Below are 19883 nucleotides of genomic sequence, written 5' to 3'. Positions count from 1 at the left end.
AAAAATGAAGATGAATGATACTACTTTCCAGCATCCTGTATAATCACGTTTCATGTCAGCCAGCTCTTTGCTGAAAGCCCACTTCATCTCTTGATGAACCATTTCCTGTCTGAGATACCAAAGGCTGAGAACACAGGTGTCATCCAGAGAAGCCCAAAGGGAGCAACTAAATAAGAAGATTTTCAAGTGACTGTCTTCCCTCCATCTCTAAATGCAGGCAGGGAAAGCTTGAGCCAGACAGCTCATAAAAAGGTTAGTGTAAGGAAAGAAAAAATGCTACTGTTAGATTTATGCCATTCTGATAAAATGCATGGGGAGAAAACAAAAAAAAAAAAAAAAAGGTGAGGAAAAGAGAAGTATCTAAGGTATAAAATAAAACAATTTGCACTCTTCCCTTTCCTCATTTGTGCTTACTATTTAGCGTAACACACTGATTCAGACTCTGGCTAAATTAGCCTTATAAAAAATAACTCATATTGGAACAAAAGAGATGTCTTGCTCCACTATTTAATATGTTCAAACACAGATCTATCACTCTAGCAATAGAGTTTGCAAGTTTATATGCAAGCTATCCAGGTAACCATGATGCACAGTATGCAGCGGCTGTTTGATCAGCTGTTGCCATGTGCAGTCAACCAAATAGACTGCATTCAATGCTTCACATATGAATTATACCATCAAAATAAAGACCAGCTGGCTGGGAGGCAGGAGGCTACAAAGGCACCTTCCCTCTATCCCCTCTCCCCCATACTCAACTGAGTTATGAGTAGCAACTGAAAAATGTGAAGAAGTTGAATAGTACAAAGTAGTATTTGTAATATGAACAGGTTTCAAATGAATTAAAACTTTATGGAATTCTTCAACCACCTCAAACATGATGTGCTGAACAGTGGTCATCACCATAACCTAAGCCTTGTAACTGCAAGATGACAGAAGCTCTAATTAATCACACCCAGACTGTTCAGTGTTAAGTCAGTGTTAAAAATCAGCACATCTATGATGCATTGTGCCATTTACGCCAGTTATCAGAAATAGCTCAAGAAGTCTCAAATTTTCTAGACTGGACTACTTTGTCTTCCGGTCTTAGTAACAAGTTTGTGGAGTGAGCAGAGTTTCTATGGGACTCCACTCTGACATTACTGGTAAGCAAGCTGTTCAAACAGAAAACTGCCAGGACAGAAAAGGTTGCACAAAATACAAGTGCATGGGTGGGTTATTTAAAGGATGCTAGAAATTAATGTTTTAAATACCAACATGGTGTCGTGCACTCTCACTGACCACCGAAATCAGAAAAAAACTTTAAATGAGGATCATGCAACATTACAAAATAATAAACCTTGGACACAAATCAGTCCATAAGGAAATAAAGCCAGCTAATTGGATGAAAAATCACATTTTTTAAACCGTCTCACACAGCAGCAGGAACCTTTATATCTGACTTACGTTCACAGAGATGAAAGAGCTTATCAGCCCAGAAGGAAAATCATGTTAAGTTCAAAAATGGCTGCATAAAAATTAAACTATTTAAACTGTAATGAGATTAATGGAATTTCCTCAAGGACTGAAGCTCAGCTGAAGCTCTGGAGCCCTCAGCATTGGAAAGACATGGACCTGTTGCAGTGAGTACAGAGGAGGGCCACAAATATTATCAGAGGGATGGAACACCTATAAGAACAGGCTGAAGGAGTTTGGGTTGTTTAGCCTGGAGAAGGCTCTGGGAAGACCTTATAGCAGCCTTCCAGTATGAAAAGGAAGCTTTACTTACTGGAAGATGAGGACAAATATTCAGTGGGGCATGTTATGATTGGACAAGGGGTAACGGTTTTAAACTAAAAGAGAGTAGATTTAGACTTGCTATAAAGAAGAAATTCTTTACGATGAGGACGGTGAAACACTAGCATAGGTTGCCCAGAGAAGTGGTAGATGCCCCATGCCTGGAAGCAGTTAAGGTCAGGCTAGATGGGGCTCTGAGCAACCTGATCTAGTTGAAGATGTCCCTGCTCATTAGAAGGGAATTGGACTATACAATCTTTAAAGATGCCACCTAACCCAAACTATTCTGCGATTCTATGGCTGATGACTGATTTAAGAAACATAACTGAGAGCTCTAACAGCATCAAGATACATTCTGTGTAAAGGAAAACCAAAAGGTCTTCAATCCACTATGGCATTGCTCAGCAAATTTTTATAACCACAGCAAACTTCACCATTGTATCGGAGCACTCTGTGAAGTAGCTGCGATAGAACTGAGAAAAAACACAAAGGCAAGCCACTCTCTTCTGGGAAAGGGCATTGAGAACATAGCTTTTTATCTCCAAATAACAGAATGACTTAGCCACAGTTGTCCCTTGTGCTACAAAGAATGAAGCTGTGCCAGAGGGAAATGTGCCAACACCGCCCAGATTGTTTACATACAGAACAGTAACTTCTGAAGAAGCTTTCTCAATTGACTAAATTATGCATAAGACCTTATTTATTGTCATTAGCTGCCATGTGAGATATGTAAACATAAAGCAAACTCTTTGTTAGTTTACGATACTACAAGCAGCGCTGGAAGTTTACCTCTGGGACTATCAGGGCTGTGTAAGGCAGCCTGAGCAGTGTGGGCTACTTAGGCAGTACAAACATGCCTGCTTAGCTTTTTGCCACAGTTCTCCACCTTTTGATAAGACTACCTCCATTCATCAGTTGTCCTTAAGTCCTTATGTACTCCTGAGATCCTGCTGGACTGCCTGAATGCTCCCAGGATCAAGCCAGATCAGTGGGCTGTTCCTCACAGCCTCTGGACTGTGGGCACCAGCTTCTGACCCAGACTTGTATCACTGTGGCGACTGACATCTTCCTATTTGCTGGAGACTGACACTCTGGCCACTTGCTACAGCAAGGAAAGCATGCTGCATTATGTGCCTTTAAAATTACCCCTGTACTTGATGCTGCCAAGGAGTAATATGAGCAAAACAAAATTTGCAAGTGCACACTGTGATTTTTTGGAAATCTCCTGATGTTACAAGAAATATAAAGAAAGGAAAAAAGTAGGCAAGAAGATGTAGAGGACACAGATGCGTATCTGTGGTCAGGATGACCAAGTAAATAATTTTGAACTCTATCTTCATGGAAGAAGAGCACAGAATTGAAATGCTTACTCTTTCCACGTTACTACTTTTGATCTACAAAACTAAAAGTATCCCAAGAAAGAAAATTAGCAAAAAGTATCCCGAAACAGAAAATTTGCAAATAGTGCAGAAGAGCAGAACTAACAAGTGTTAACAGTTCTACCCTGAATACTCAGTATGCCTACTATATCCACGAAAGGGGCTTTTATTTCAGACAAGCTCTTGCATGGTCTTACAGGCTCAAAAGGTGAGCTCCTAGAGCATGTCTTAACTTCCAGTCTCATGCAAAAAGTTATCCAGTGCATATGCTCTGATCCTGCTCTTTGGTGCACATCACAGTAAGTAGCGTCAATCAGGAGATTTACTCAAGGTACACGCGTGATCCAAACCAATACACTAATGCAGATGACTACCTTCCACCATATGCAGCGTGATCAGGTTCTAGTTAAGTGCTAGTTTAGACTGAAAAATCTAGCAAACTAAAAGTACCACTGCAGGTGGTTGCCCAAGTAAATGCACTGAACTTCCTTACAAAGAACTTTCAGCCTCTCCTGTGTTTAATCTTCTTCGTTAAAAACAAAAATTAAAAAAAATTAAAAAGAATAAAAAAAAAAAAATATGCAATTCAGCAATACAGGACAGAACCCTGTGGTCTGTGCAGTCTGTAACCCTGACATCAGCTTCTACACACAAACTTGGATTCTCCATCAGTTATTTCCGTAACACTAAGGAATCCCTTGCCCAAAGTTCTGGCACCCTAACTTACCTTTTCTGCTCTTTCCAGGGTGGTTTTCACATTTTGTTGAACAGACTGAATGAACTTTCACTAATACCACCCTTTCATAATGGTTAAATAAGCTAATGTAAAAGTTTTCCTTAATGATGCATTTCCCTGAGCCTTAGGGGATGGGATGGCTCCTGCAGGTAGACTCGAAAGCTTCTTATCAAATCAACTTTCAGATTAATTAGGAGTGAATCACAATCAGTGAATCAGACAGTGAACTGCAAGTACTGTCCCTGCTGCCTAGGCTACCAAAATATTTCATAGCATTATGCAGCTGCCTTCTGTCCTGCTTACTGTGAATTGCCAAGTGGTTTTGCGAAGTATCTAGAAGTCAAACAGCAGGCTTCACCAAATTGCCTCAGACTCCTTTGCAGTAGCCATGAGAGTAATTGAATACAAAAGGAAGTACCCTCTGATGGCAGATAGAGAGACAGATGACCAAGAATGTGAATTAAGAGCTTCATCATGTCAGCTGATGAGGACATGGATTCCCTTTGCCAGCATGCATCCCAGAGAGGGTGAAATTGCTGGTGAGGGTCATAGTACTCCCACAGATGGATCCATTCCACTTCATTACATACAGCTATTACATGCATGCCACATTTTGTTTTGGTCTGGGGTTTTTTCCTCTCCAAATGGGTGTCTAACATAGGACTCCAAAAACAGTGGCTTGTTTAGCAAACTATCTTTTCAAATTAGCAGTACTATGACACAGTAAATTACTATTAGAAAGCAAAGAGAAACAAGTAACTAGTGGAGCTTATATGCCTCATGTATACTTTTCTTACAACATCACCTAGTTTTGTTTTGAAAACAATTTTGCCCTCAGTTTCAGTCTATTTTAAAACAAATGGAAAATCTTCAGATAATATCCCCCAGAGTGCCTGATCTGTTTTGGGGTTTTGTTTCATTTTGTTTCTTTTAAAACAATTTGAAACTGGCTCACACATTCAGTGAGAGCTGCTGTAGTTACACAGAGTATTAGATCACCATATAAATAGAAAGCAAGGCTTAAGTGGTATCTCAATAATGGAAGAACAGGTATCTAAATATTAGATATAAATATTAGGCATAGATAAAATGTTTCTATTGAAATGTTAGAGTAGGGTTTGGTTCCCCATAACTAAGAAAAGGCTTCACCTTTCAGATTAAGGAAAAATAAATAAATCAATCAATTAACCTCACTTTGATTGTAAAATCTGTGCACCAGGAACTTAAGAGCAGCATTTTCTCAGGTAGGAGTTGTGTTAACATTAGGATAAAACCTGGTAACGTCTTTAAAAAACAAAAAAAGGAAACAAAAGCAAGGACCGGAAGGCACTTTTGAGAACAAGTGGAGGAAGTATTTAAATGAAACCTCTGAACAGATTCCAAAATTTGATTGTAAGAAAATTTCTGTCACCGGTGTCTCAATTAAGAAGATAAGCAAGTCTGATGACATAACCTCATAGTTTTCCCACAGTCGTTTCCACCCTCTTGCTTGAGGAGTCCTTCAAAGAAAAAGGATCAGCTCTGAGCGAACAGAAGAACTTGTCACAACGCAAGTTCCAGCTCCATGAGGACATTTTATGCTTCTGATCTAAACAGCCTTTAATACCAGGCATGCTACACAGTGTTTTCACACATGCATTTTTAAGTTAGGAATTTTTTCTTTTAAAGTATTCCTTTTTAATCTACACATTCACAAAAATTTCAAGGACTTCAGCAGATGTTTTACTCATACAACAGAATCTACTCCTTAGTAAATTCTCCTTGTTCCTCAGAGGTTATCAGCTCTGTTGAGATGATCTGAGATCTTCAGAGAAGCCACAGACCATTTTTTTTAATACTTGAAAGAAATTAATGAAGACTACATTAGAGTAGATTTTCATTGCAGAACACTTAAATTAGCCAGTTCTTTAGTTTTATTCTTTGCTTTTCAACAAACCTGCATTAAAGGACACTGAAAATGATTCAGCAAAGGAAGTGGTATCTTCAGATACAACACCAGTCCCTTCAGAGGAGAACAGTGATTCTCAGGGTTGTGAAGATCTCTCACTGCTATTCCATTATCAGGTTTTCTTACTCCTAAAATTTTCATAGAATCATAGAATAGTTAGGGTTGGAAAGGACCTCAAGATCATCTTGTTCCAAACCCCCTGCCATGGACAGGGACACCTCACACTAAACCATCCCACACAAGGCTTCATCCAACCTGGCCTTAGACCATACTAATTAAATCTGGGTAAAAAGATGGGCAGAACTACCACCAACGAGGGTCAGAGCACTGCAAAGGGACAGCTTGCATTAACCTACATAAATAAATAAGAAATAGCAGAGTGACATCTCTGCAACATGTTTGTTCACATCCGCATAGCAACTCTTTATTTCTTCTGCAATTACCTGCTTCATTTATGGCTGTAGCGGATAACTCAAGCACACCTGAATGCTATGAGCACTTTCTGCTGTTTTACAGCTGTGCACCGACTGATGCCTTCCTCACCTAAAGGCAGTATTTGTAGAGTCTCGGTTGGATGCACCTCAAAAGGCTCAAAACCCGTGTCTTTCTGAAGGAATAATTATCAAATCTGGAGCAATAATCCTAGTCTCTGAGGAGCGACCCCTTTTAAAGATCACGTACTTCATTCTCCAGTGGACAGGAGAAGAGATCTCTACAGCAGTTTGGCACATCAGCAGGAGTTTTCAATCTGAGCGAGGAGATACAAAACTATACCTTCAGCACCTGGCTGCAAGGCCAATGATTCACAGAGAAGCATGTGGGCAGAAGACAGAGGTGAATCAGGAGCAGTACAAAGTAGTGAGAGTGACTGAAGAGAGCTGCTTAGTCAATAGTAATTTTTATCTGTGTAAAAAATCTGTGTCTCTGTGGCCTCTTCTGGCTTTCTCCTGCTAGGAGAAAAGTTGCACCAGCATGGAACCAGTGATTTGGTGAGGATTTAGTGTAAAAGGAAGTAAATAGAAAACTGGTTCCTTACACTCCCCCTGCCACTTGCTGCTGTCCGCAGCCAGCAAAGAGTGAAGCACACGATTTAATATGGTATAGCACTGCTTCTCTGCTCTAACTGCTGCTTTGGAAAAACATGTGGGCTGTGCAGACCTGCCATGAAAATATTCCCATGGCAACCATGAAAGATAAGGGTATGTTAAAAGCTGTTACACTAGCTCCTTCACTCCAACTCATTCAACAGAGGGAAGGTAGCACTACTGCTGCATAAAAACATGCCACTGGAAGTGGTTTTGTTGAGATAGTTACCGCTGGTTAATTTTCATACTTGACTTTCACTGCAAAACACAGCACAAATTAAAAATTCGTCAGCAGAATCAACCTTGCTTCATAGAAAAGCAATCGTTAATATTTGCTAATCACATAAGCATATTGAATTCAATAATTATTCAGCAGTTTGTTATCAGAGAATCATCCTTAGGAAATGATGCCAATAATTTTGTTCACTGCATTCTGTACCTCATTAGAACTGCATGCTGCACACTTTAATTTAATGGTTAAACAGACATCTGGAATTATATATAAATAAGTAGTGAAAATTAAAAGCCATGTAAAAAAAAAGGATTAATAAAATCATTTTTTGTCACATATCTTGAGTAATTTGTTTGCAGTTTGGCAAGAGATACTACTTGGATCTGTGGCCATATGCATACTCAGTAGAGGATCATAGAATCATTTAGGTTGGAAAAGACCTTTCAGATGCACTGAGATTAACACAGAGCACAGGAGTTATTACACTACCTACCTCCCAACACTAAAAAAACCAAAACGCAACTGCTTGACATGTCAAAGGCACAAAAAAAACCCAAACTGTTGCACATAGACAATTTATTGGGCACATGCAACTCAGAACAAAACACGAGACAGATTGACTCTGGGCAGACACAGAGGTGCTCTAGCCAGGATTAGGTTAAGAACAGCAGGTTGCTACTCAGTGCAAGATGCCTTCCAGGCCCGCTGTCCATATATTCTATATATAAAAACCAGAAAAAATAAAGTAAATAAATGATAATAAATTAAAAAAAGATGTATTAATAAACCAATAAAAAATCTAAATAATTGAAAAATAATAAAATAATAAAGTGATAATAACATAGCAAAAAATATACAATTATAAAAAAGATTAGAAAATATATTAAGAAATAATACAATAATGAAACAAAGATAATAAAATCATAAAAACAAACCAAGAAATAATAAGATTAAAATAAAGTATATTAAAATTAATAAAATAAAAATCGATAAATTGAAAATAATTAAATAAAATTTATTTACTTTAATAAGAAATAATAAATTAAGAATAAGGGATAAAATTAATAACATTAAGACTTGATTAAATAAAAATTAATAAAATTGATATCAATTGACATCAGATGAAGCGTAAGAAAATCAAACCCAGTAAAATACTGCCTGCCCCATAGGCATTCAACCCCAGTTACGGGGACCCCACTTCACCAGCTTTACGAGCCGCTCGGGACGCGGTCGCACCTCCCGCTTAGGGCCGAGCAGCAGGATGAGGCGAGCGACAGCGCAGCTTCTCCCCCGCCACACCGGTACCGCCGCTTACCCCGTCTGGGTGGCCGCGCGGGCCGACGGCTGCGAGGGGCGCAGGGCGACGGCGCCCAAGCAGGCTGCGCCCCGGCTGCTGCCGCCACCCCACCCGGGCTCGGCACCCCAGGGGCTGACAGCATCCCCCGCCCTGTGCCGCCGGACCCACCTGAGATGCCGCCCCCGATCACGACCACGTCGTACTTCTGAGCCATGTCACTGCGCTGGGTACCGGCCGCTCGCTCGCTCCTTCCCTCCCTCCCTCCCTCCGCGCAGTTCTAGCCCGGCTCTGGCGTCCCCCGGCGGACACCGCCCCGCCCCGGTGGTGGGCGGAGGCCGAGGGCTGGCGGTGACAAGCACCGGGGACTGTACGTCGGGGGGTGATGAGGGCTCCTGCTGCGTGAGGGGCCGCCCGCCCTCTAGGTGATGGCTGACCCCTCCTCGCATTAGCTCCACTCACCCACAGCGAGAACCGCGTGTGTTGCTGTTTTCTGTCCTACCTCGCAGACGGTCTGGGGAGTGAGCGTGCCCTTATTTGAGGAGCACAGCCCCCGAGGCAGAGCAGCCGCGGGCTCTCTGCCTTCGGCTTCCCAAAAGCCGTGGAAATATTGGAGTCTACTTCTGCGGCCTCCCTGGAGCTGCCAGAAGGGACCTGTGGCTGCTGAGGCTGTCAGCTAGCGGTTTCCTCCGAAGCCCCTCAAAATGCGCAGCACCTTGTGCCAGCCACGGTTTGTGCTGTGCGCCAGTGGCATGTGTCAGTGCTCCTCCAGATCGCCAGCCGCGCTGAGTGGTCTGCCGAGACTCCCAAGAGGCTCATCAGGAGGGAAGAGGACTGCCTCATCCAGAAGCAACAGTGTCATCGAATTAACCTGGAGCCTTTAGGCTGGTCCCCTGCACACCCATCTTTCTCCAAGCTGTGTGCCAATTGACAAATGAAGTCCATCTTTGAAGACGAAAGCCCCAAAACCTGAAGAACTAGCAAAATAAAGCCCACGATTCCAGCATAAGGGGAAGTTTGGGTTAAAGGAAAAATTGAAACAAACAACAAAATCCAAAACCTAGAGAAAGAACAATATCTAGCTGAAACTAGTTTATCACAGTTCTCAGTACCTGAAGTATGAAATTTTCATTTGATTTACCTGATATCTATGTCACTTTGTGACTATCAGATTAATAACTTCAGGAGTGATACCCAGCGAACAAATTCCCCCATGATGATGACTATTTTCTGAGATGTCTGGGAGGAGAAATGCCAGAGGTGCAAGGGATGTCACAGTGTCAGGTATTGAGCCATCATCTTTAGGGCTTTTTATATGCTTATCAGAATGCTACATTTACATTTCTGAAGTTCAGGATGGTTGCTGGTAGGAGATCAGGGTAAGTGAGAAGGAAAAGGAGTGAAAGAGGAAGAGGAGAGGGCAGTAGCCTTGATTTATTTGCCTCTTTTCTGTGCAATTTCTTTTTCATTTCCTTTTAATTATTTTCTGAAAGTGAGAAATCAACCAATACACTTCAGAACTTGAACTGGATTTCTTTCTGAGGATGCTAGTCCTAAGAAGTAGTTAGCTAGTACACATATTCCTTTTGATGGCGGTCAGCCATACCTAATATGTTTAATATCTAGGATATTTTACTGTATATGAAATTTGGGTCTCATTTCATCGCTTTAGTTATGAAGACCATAACTGTGATTAGGTGTATCTGGCACTGCAATTCCATATTATTTTAGACATTCAATTCTATTTTGCACTGGTGAAGTCTGCTTTGATCAAACTGATCTTTTGCTTTCAAAAATTATGAAAATTTGTGGGGGAAAAACAAAAAAAAAAAAAAGGAAGTATTGCTCCTTACCACAATTTTCTCTTTCATTCTTGTTCCGTCTAAGGTCTGTTCTCTAGATCTTTGCCTAGCTGTTTAATACCCTTTCTGTGTACTTTCAGATGTGATCTTTTTCTTGTTGAGGCCATGTAAGTATCAACATTCTACAAAAGAAAGCAGTCTAATGAGAGTATCTACATTTTTACTTTTATTATTGCATTTCTACTTAGAAGATATGTGAAGACAAGAACCTTTGTGTCCTGGGTTTAGCAGTAGCAGTCAGTTCTTCTCCTTTTTAGCAGCTGGTGCAGTGCTGTGTTTTGACTTCCAGACTGGGAAGAGAGCTGATAACACCGATTGTTTTTAGTTGCTGCTAAGTAATGTTCACTCTGACCAAGGACTTTGTGAGTCTCATGCTCTGCCAGGGACGAGGGCAGGCCGGGAGGAAGCAGAGACAGGGCACCTGACCCAAACTGGCCAAAGAGGTATTCCATACCACAGCACGTCATGCCCAGGGAGGTAACTGGGACTTACCCCGGAAGGGTACGGGCTCTCTTCGGGGGGTAGGGGGTGGGATCGAACTTATTCGGCAGTGGTATTGTATTCTCTTCCCTTGTTATTTCCCTTATGATTATTATCATTGGTGGTAGCAGCAGTGATTTGTGTTATACCTTAGTTACTGGGCTGTTGTTATCTCAACCAGTGGGAGTTACATTCTCTCGATTCTCCTCCCCATCCCTCCGGGAGCAGGGAGGGTGGGGGGGGGTGGGTGGGAAGGAAAGAAAGAGGGAGAAAGGGGCAGGGAGTGAGTGAACGAGCTGTGTGGCTTGGTTCAAACCATGACACTCTGCCTCATTAAAAGTGTCATAAGTATCTCCCTCTCAAAACAGTTTTCCTCAATGATACTTGGTCTGCCTGAAGCAACGGTACAGGATTGATCATTTGCAAGGAGAAATTCCGTGTTCTTAGAGAGGCGTGGTTAGTGGAGAAGAAAGAGGCCTTTCCAAACAGCTGGAATAAAAGGTTACCGAGAGACTGACGAGGCTGAATTAATAGCCAGAAAATACTCAGAAATACATATTCTCACTCTGATTAAAAGAACCTGTCTGATTCAAGGATGAATCAAACTCCAAGAACTCTTCATAGTGGGAGACATAATTATCCAATGGCTGTCAGAAATAATAGTTACAGAGATTATTTCAAACCCCATATGAACCACTGAAAGTTAGGGGAGGCTATTTCAAAAGCAGAAGTAGGTGATTTTATTTGGGCTGTTCACAAGGGTAGCTATGGTTACATCTATATACTTAATGCCAAGTGCCACAGATTCCAAATGTCCACAATATGTAGCGCTTATTCCTGGGATTCCTCTGGTCCCTATCTCCCTCCTGTGGTGCTAAGGAATAATATTTTTTTTTTTTTCTTTTTTTTCATGAGAGGGTTTGAAACAGGGCTGTATTGCTTTCAATTGAGGGTAGATGGTTTGTGCCCCAGAGCCACATGAAGGTCCATGGAAGTGTCTGAGAGCACAGTCCTCGAAAGGCTACTGTTGATATACAACAAAGCAAACATCTGTGTCATTGAATCAGTTTTTATCATCATGGAGACATTACGTGTTTCTCTAATGAATGAGTCTATCTCTGTTTCGAGCAGGTCAAACAAAAGTTTGGCCAAACCCAAAGCCAGGTAGGTAGTCTTTCCTTCCTCTCTCCCACAAAAAGTCTGTTTCAAATGTTCATTTTTCTCATCTCAGTAGCTTCTGCTTCCAAAATGTTTACACCATGATGCATTTAAACATACACTATATTCCTCTTTCTGCTTCTCTCTTTGCAGTGTTGACGCTTGTCAAGCACAATAGTATCCTCACATATTGAGATACGCATTTGGTGCTGATCTTTTAGACACCTGAATTTGTCTAAACATATATATCCTCATCAATTATGACCAGAATGGTAGACATAATCCTAATAAGCCTCTTTGATTGCATAAAAATTTGATTTTTTTTTTTTTTTTTATTTATTTTTTGGTTGTGTCTGGAAACCTCACCTCTAATCATATCAGGATTCTGTTTCTGGTTTTTATGGCCCCATTTCTTCTTTCATCCCATGTTGCTCTAACTAATTAAACAAGTAAAAGAGTCTTCTGCCTGGATTTTGGTGCATTATTCTTTGAATGTATAATGTTAAATGTTAAAAGCAGAACAAACTTTCTGAGAAAAGAGAGCAACTGAGAGCCTCTGCATTTTCTCACCTTGGAAGAGAACTTGTCTGAGACAAAGTGTATTGTTTTCATAAATTCTGGTAGGCACTTAGACTCTGCGGCAATGAGATGGCATAAATAGCTATATTGTCTGGGAGAAACTGTACTGATGGCCCTGGGCTAAATTTTGATAAATTAGTGGAAAATTGATGGACACAAGGGCAAAGCAAAAGATCTCCAAATTTACAAAGACTAAGAGGTAGAATTTAGACACATCACTCATGGATGTCTGGTCAGTGGATGGTAAAAACAGTGTGGCATTTTAAATTACACGTCCTCTCAGCTTCTGCTCCTTACACAGCAGTGCCTTTAATAAGCCCACTTTTCATTTTTTGTTATATGTTACAGTCCCTCTTCATCATATTCAGTAGGAAAGCCTCTGCTTCAGGACAAGCCAGTTTTCATGGCTGAAATTTCCTGCTGGCAGGTAATGCATGTTGACATCACCTTTACTCAAAGCATCAGTATGGATTCCTCCATTACCTGCAAGCTATATTAGCACCTGCATCACTAAGGTAATTCAGCTACAGTGATATAATCAGAGCCAGGAATTCTCCTAAATTCCTCGGTCTGGATGCAAGCTCCCACAGCTCCAACCCCATGTTAGAGAGCCCTGGGCATTCATCCTGCCTCCAGCCCTTCCCTGCCACTGCCACCATCCCCTATTGCACAGGAGGGAAACCTGGACACACAGGCTGAGTGGATACCATGGTACACTGCAGTGGGTCCCAGACCTTTATAACTGCTTCAGGGCACAAAGACTTGACAGGTTTTAGGCTGTTTGATGGTCAGAGATTCAGGCTCAGGAGTACAGGTAAGTCTAGACACAACCTTAGGGCATCACCATCACATACAGGGAAACTGCAAAAAGAAAGATAACAAAGAGATTGGTCATTAAAAGCAAGGCTGCATCTTCCATTGGCAGGGAGTGTACACTGAGACTTGTGCTTTCAGGCACTTAGTGAATTTGGCACTTGTACTTCATTAGTAGTTTGTGGTGGAGAATCCTTTGCAGGTAGGGTGAACATGGCTTGCTCCTTCTAGTCTGCAGCCAGGTCATGCTGTTCTTCTGATTAATACCTTTGTGTCTTCTGAATACTGATGTTACAGAAGACAGGCAGGGTTAAATAATTTTTTTTAAATATATATTTTACATAATTTCAATTTTCTTTAAAGCAATTGGTGTAGAAAATCTGAAAGCACATCTCAGTGCCTTTGAAATAGCATACAATTAGATGAGCATAAGCTCCATGCCAAGCTTTCCAATAAGGGAAAACTGCTGGAAGGAGTCTCTGGAGGTTGTCTAGTCTGTCCCTTTGCCCTGTGGTGGCATCAGCTTAATTAGCAGTGAACGTTAACTGGAGAGGTTAAATGTTAATAGCCAAGATTTTTAATCCAACGTGAAACAGTCTGACATTAATCTAGAGCTAATAAGCAAAAAATGAATATTTCACCAGTCAGATTCCATTTGAAGTAGGACTGATCATTAAATGTAAAAGCTACAGGATTAAGCCCATTAGTAAAAGCAATGAGTGAATGTAAACACATTACTCCTCAGCACACAGAGCCTTAGTGCAAGAACAGAACAAGGGTCTGAGTACCATGGTGCAGGCAGGCCAGCAGCTGCCTGAAGCCAGAGTCTGTGATCATGGGAGACCCCATGGGATAGCAACAGGGCAGGCCCTGGCAGCCCCATCCTACTCCCAGGCTGGAGCAGCTGGGGGCACCAAGGCAGTCCCAACCCCAGGTATCAGGCTCATCCCTGTGGAATGGGGACTTTTGAGGTAGGGCAAGGCCATAGTCCTGTAAGAGGGCCTGGCTTAGCTGGGTTTATGGCAAGGTAGAGCAGGGCTGTTAGGAGCTGGAGACCAGCTCTGGTGTCCTTGGGACAGTGGCTGACAGCCACAGAGGGGTGATATGGGGTCCTGGGCCATGGGCAGATATGGGGAGCACTGGTGAGCTGCCAAGAGGCAGTCAGAGCTGATGGTAACTTTAGGGCCCTGAAGTTGAGTGAAAACAGCTTTACATATTTTCAGGTTTATCAGAAAGACCAGCAAAATTAGGTCCCTGCTGATACCATAATTATTAAACACAAGTGCACAAGTTTCTAGACCACAGCATTGTAACACCAAATAATTTTGACTTTCTTCTTATTATCTCTTCATCTATTCCATCTATTCCATCTATTAATCTTTTCCAAAAGAAATCCACCATCACATTTCAGTGATGTTCACTATTGGTATTAGCATGCATATCTGGCACAAGCGCCTGGTACTGCCATGGCATCTACGACATAGAGTTCCACCAGTTTCAAGAGAGACTTTGTATTCGTTCACAGGCAATGCCAGTTCATGCCATGCAGGGAAACTAGCAGACAGGTCCACAGGTAACCCAAGCAGACAAAGATAAAGGAAGAATGGAAAGCAACGTGTTAAGTAGATTTAAAGGAGTTAGAAAAATTAAAATCCCTTAGAAAGTAATAAAAATGGAAAACGAGAAAACAATAAATCTCAGAGGCAGCAGCTAAACTGAGCTCCATGTGTGCATCATGGCAAAGTGGAGCACTGGTTCCCCCATTGTCCGTGTTGGAGAATGAGTTTGAATGAGGTGCTTCTAAGCCCTCCAGATCACTTATAGCCTAAATGCCACAAAATTGAAAACCAGGCAGAGCATGACCTGGAATGGCAGAGAGCAGTCCAAGGGAGTATCTTCCTGCTTCAGTCAGAGCAGACTTAAATTTGCAGTCGAACGGCATTGTTCCAAAATAATCAACATTTTTCAAGCAGTGACCAAAAGACATACATTCTGAACTGAAAATCTGAAAACTGAAAATAGTTTTTACTATGTGTCCTGAGTTCAGCAGCAGCAGTCAGTTTTCTCCTTCTTAGTAGCTAGTGCAGCGCTGTGTTTTGATCTTTTGGCCTGGGAACAGTGCTGATAACGCCGATGTTTTCGGTTGCTGCTCGAATGTTTGGTCTGGCCAAGGACTTTCTGAGCCTCATGCTCTGCCAGGGATGAGGGCAGGCCGGGAGGAAGCAGAGACAGGACACCTGACCCAAACTGACCAAGGAGGTATTCCATACCACAGCACGTCATGCCCAGGATGTAACGGGGAGTTACCCAGAAGGGCTAGAGGGACTGCAGGGTTGGACGAGGTATTGGTCGGTGCTTGGCTGGGGGGAGTGGGGCGAGTTATCTGTTGGCTGGTGCTAAGGTGTTGTATTCTTTTCCCTTGTTATTTCCTTTATCATTATTATTATTGGTGGTAGCAGTAGTGATTTGTGTTATACCTTAGTTACTAAACTGCTCTTATCTCAGCCCGTGGGAGTTGCATTCTCCTGATTCTCCTCCCCATCCCTCCGGGAGTGGGGAGGGTCGGGGTGGGGGGGGGGGGGTGAGTGGACGACCTGTGTGGATTGGTTTAAACCACGACACTATGTAATGCCTATTTTATTTTATTTTATTTTTTCATTTTGGATCCTTGTTTAGAGTCTGTTTGAGCTTTGAGCTTTCTTTTTTTTCTTTTTTTCTTGAACCAAATGAGCCAAGGCTAAAGATGCAAAGCAGATGATAGCAGTGAAATTCCTTCTTGTACCTCTAAACAGACAGTGCTTGTATAGTATGCATTGGCATACTTTAAAACACAAGAGGAGATAAAACACCTTCATCCTTTTAACAAAAATACCTGTCATGTCCTTCACCAATAGCCTAACCTGAAGAGTTCCTGAAGAGATAGGTTATACCTCTCACCCATGTCAGATGTTTTCTTAATGACTAAGACAGGTGACCTTTTATTTTTCCTTAAGCATGCTGGTCCTGTTGCATTGCACCTATCGAAGTCACAGCACGTCGTTTCCATCTGTCACTTGAAAGATAGCTCCCTCTCAGTCTGGCCACAGCCAGCCTTCATTAATTTACTGCTAACATATTTCACCTGAAGTGGAGTCAAAAGGAGTTCCTAGGCTTGCATTCCTGTGATTCCTTATTATGCCTTTTCCCCCATGCTGCTTCTAATGCCTCATTTTCTAATTGTTCGCTTTGGTGAAAATAGACTGACATCAGTAGCTAAGCTCGTTCTTCTGCAGGAAAAAGTATTCAGGAAGGTAGTCTGGAAGCTACTACAGTGCAAAGTTAGGAAAGAATTGAAATAATGAACAATGGGCTATCATGTATTGATATGGAGGTTACTGTCACTGAGGAGGTTATTATTCATGTATATATGTATTACTATGTGTGTATATGATAATGCTGCTGTGACTACTGGGGGGATGCTGCTTACACTTCTGTGCACACTTCCATTATCCAAGCTGGCCCTGTATAAATTGAAGTGGTTCCATTGAAAAGCCTGGATATAATTAACTTTGGGAAATATACTTGCTAGTGAAAAATCTAGATTTAAAGAGGAGAATGTTAATAGGTTATAGCTTTTAGAGATGGGATTCATTTCTCCTTATGTTGACCATCTTCACTGGCCAAGAAGATCTCTTCTCTGGGCAGTGGAAGAGATAGGTAGGTCTGTAGACTGATTTATACTATACTACACTACAACAGTTAATCAAGAGAGGTGGGACAACTTTCCTCCTGAGATGCCTGGCTTTCTCCAAGGACACTTAACTAATTGACTTGAACTTTATCTAGTTCAATGTTCAGATGATTAGAATTAGTGAACTAAGTAAGTCCTAATTCAGGTACGTACTTGGGGAGCGAATTGCTACTCATGTTGTTCTTCAGTGAAGGTGACAAAAATGCTAAGTAATACTTGTTACCTATCAAAAAATGAGAAACCAATACAAATCTTTCCTGGAAATTTACCACTTGTCTTTCCTCCTGAGAAGTAGAAGAAGGTTGTGACTTCAAGATGAATTGGCTCCTTGCTCTTCCCTCAAGACTAGGATTACATGTGTGTCCTGCTCATCCTCTGTGCCTTTCATCAGTGCCCCTCAGTGTCCTGAAGCAAAGCTGATACAGATTCTTAAATGGGCATGGAAAACCCCTTTACATAGGAAGAATGGGGCCTTGCTAATTATTAACATCATAGCACAGGTTTTAATCACCCACAGAGACAAACAGCATTAGCTGTATGCTGGATCAGAATCAAGTCTTTATCTTATAATTGCCCTTTGCACTCACTGTTTTCTAAACATTCAAAATACCAGCACTGCAAAGTTTTGAGTTTAATCTGAGTCTTTCTGTGCGAAATCCTCTGGATCAGAACTTGATCCTGTTCTTTGAGGACTGGGGTAGATTTTCCATACTTGTTTTTCCTTTCCATTGTATACACAGTTTTCATTCTTTTCAAACCTAAACTTTCTCCAAAAGCTTTACTTACTCTATAAATTCCCAAGTCCAGCTCCTTATCAACTTTTCCTTTTATGCTTCCTTTAAGTCATTTCCATAAAAGATAAACCTCCTACAGATAACTAAAAAATACAAAAGTATCTGTAGAATATGGTGTAATAATGAGCAGGGCTTTTCATGTTGTCTCCATGATATTTTTGTTGCTCTAAGCATTTAGGTTTGTTTTCACTTATTGTCTTTGATTTTATAGCCTGTTTATTTTGAAATGCTTGGTTATTTTAATAAGCCTAACTGCAAAGGTGTTATGTTTATATTAGCACTTCTCTACAGTACAGCTAGGATCAGTCAGAATTCTATTTTCTGTCAAATGAGCCTGCTGCATTCACTTTATGTTTACAGATCTTCTACAGAAGCTGATATTCTAGTTTCAACAAAATAAAAATATTTTGAGTTTAGGTACCTCAGAATTTTAACCGTCACATATAGATACTGAACAACAGTTTTCAGATAAAATTATTATTTGAAGTCCTCTCACATTTCTCGTGATCAGTATTTTGGTTTCATGAGGTATCCGGCATGCAGTTTGTATTACTGTGGCTTGTATTTTTCAGACGGTGGATTTTAGAGGATTTCATTACTATATGGGATATTTTAAAAATCTGTTACTTTACAGAGAGGAGCAACCAGATGGACAGCACCAGGAGGCCTTGCCTCTGTCCCATGCCTCAGCTCAAGGAGATCTAGTTTCTTGTTGCTGGTGACTGCATTGAATGGAATTGTTAGGTTTAAGAGCAACTCTAACTATTTTACCTAAAGACCTCACCTGGTCCTCCTTCATCAACTAGATTCTTGAATCAGAGTATCATCTAGAATATCACCAACCATCTAGGTTGTGATATGAAAACTGAAGCTTGTAACATTCAAATGCCTGACTCTAATGTCTGCATGCTTGGGAGAACTGCAGTGATCCTTCATCTGGCAATTATCATCTCGTAGCAGATGGCAGAAAAAAATCAAGGTGAGCCTTCTGTGTTTTCTCTGTTCGGATTAAAATCTTGGTCCTGAGCCATCATGTGTTTTTGACTGGTTGCCTCCTTTCTGTATGCCTTTGATGCCCTTCTGGGGAATTGTCAATACCCAGTGGTAGTGTGTCAAACTTTTGTAACTCATTGTATGCAGGCACTTGCAGCAGAGTACTCTGAAAGTCTATTTCCAGCTGCTTTGCTGGTTCAGACAGTAATTCTATTATTTAAAAAGCTCCGTTAGAAATCCAGATGATGCCCTGGGTTCAGACAATGCACTGATTTGAGTCTGTAATCATTCTGAAGTCTTGCCTGCTTCCCTAACATCCTTTTGGTCTATCTGATTTTGCATTATTTTTTTCTGGTTCCCCGTTGTTGGCATTCTCTACTGTTGCTGAATAAGCGTGAACTTCCTTGTCTCTATTCCTGTTACTTGCATATATCTGCAATATAAGCATAGTGGTCAGGGAAATGGCTATGACATCTTTCTGCATATAGTAGCACGGCTTGCTGTTCTTGTTTATATTGTGCATATGTCTAGTTCAGCTGTAGGTTGGTCCATCCACTATGTCCACCAGTTTGGAGATAGGTCAGAAAATTAATTTCATTGTTTGAGATTTTTTTAGTATTGCAGACAGTGGTGTGAGGGGCTGCTTCTTCTTTATAGTCATCTGCAACTTCTGCCACATTGTGGTTGTTTTGCTTGGTATATTGCTGATCACTGACATATTTTGTGATCTTGTTCTGGTGACCATCAAGGTTGGTGGAGGGATTTGTACTGGTGTCAGGGACTGTTTTCTGAGAGCCTGTGTTAAGGTTTTTATCGCTATTCTAAAATTCCTGGGGGGTTTGGGAAAAAAATGTTTTTCATACGAGATTTTAGATTAAAAGAACATTAACTTAAGCAAGCAGTTCATTGATGTTAGACAGACTTTTGTCTAAGCCACACGTGTTTCTGGAGCTGGTGCTTGTCAAGAAACATCTGGACAAAGGTACAAGAAATATCTCATCTGGTAATTCTTCTGGCAAATAAATGT

At 41.2% G+C, this 19883-nt stretch overlaps 1 protein-coding gene across 1 annotated transcript in view; it reads right to left on the bottom strand.

The window, feature by feature from the left end:
- The window catches only part of LOC136013354 (amine oxidase [flavin-containing] B-like), a 53366-nt gene extending 44670 nt beyond the window's left edge, over positions 1–8696 (bottom strand). The window contains exon 1 of the mRNA XM_065677110.1: positions 8619–8696. Within this exon, the coding sequence (XP_065533182.1) occupies positions 8619–8664 (46 nt within the window). The 5' untranslated portion in view covers positions 8665–8696. The remainder of the gene's footprint in view (positions 1–8618) is intronic.
- Between the last annotated feature and the right edge of the window lie 11187 nt (positions 8697–19883).

Source organism: Lathamus discolor, chromosome 4 (genome assembly GCF_037157495.1).
Source record: "Lathamus discolor isolate bLatDis1 chromosome 4, bLatDis1.hap1, whole genome shotgun sequence".
In the NCBI taxonomy this organism is placed as follows: domain Eukaryota; kingdom Metazoa; phylum Chordata; class Aves; order Psittaciformes; family Psittacidae; genus Lathamus; species Lathamus discolor.
This window is presented reverse-complemented; position numbering and strand designations above follow the sequence as displayed.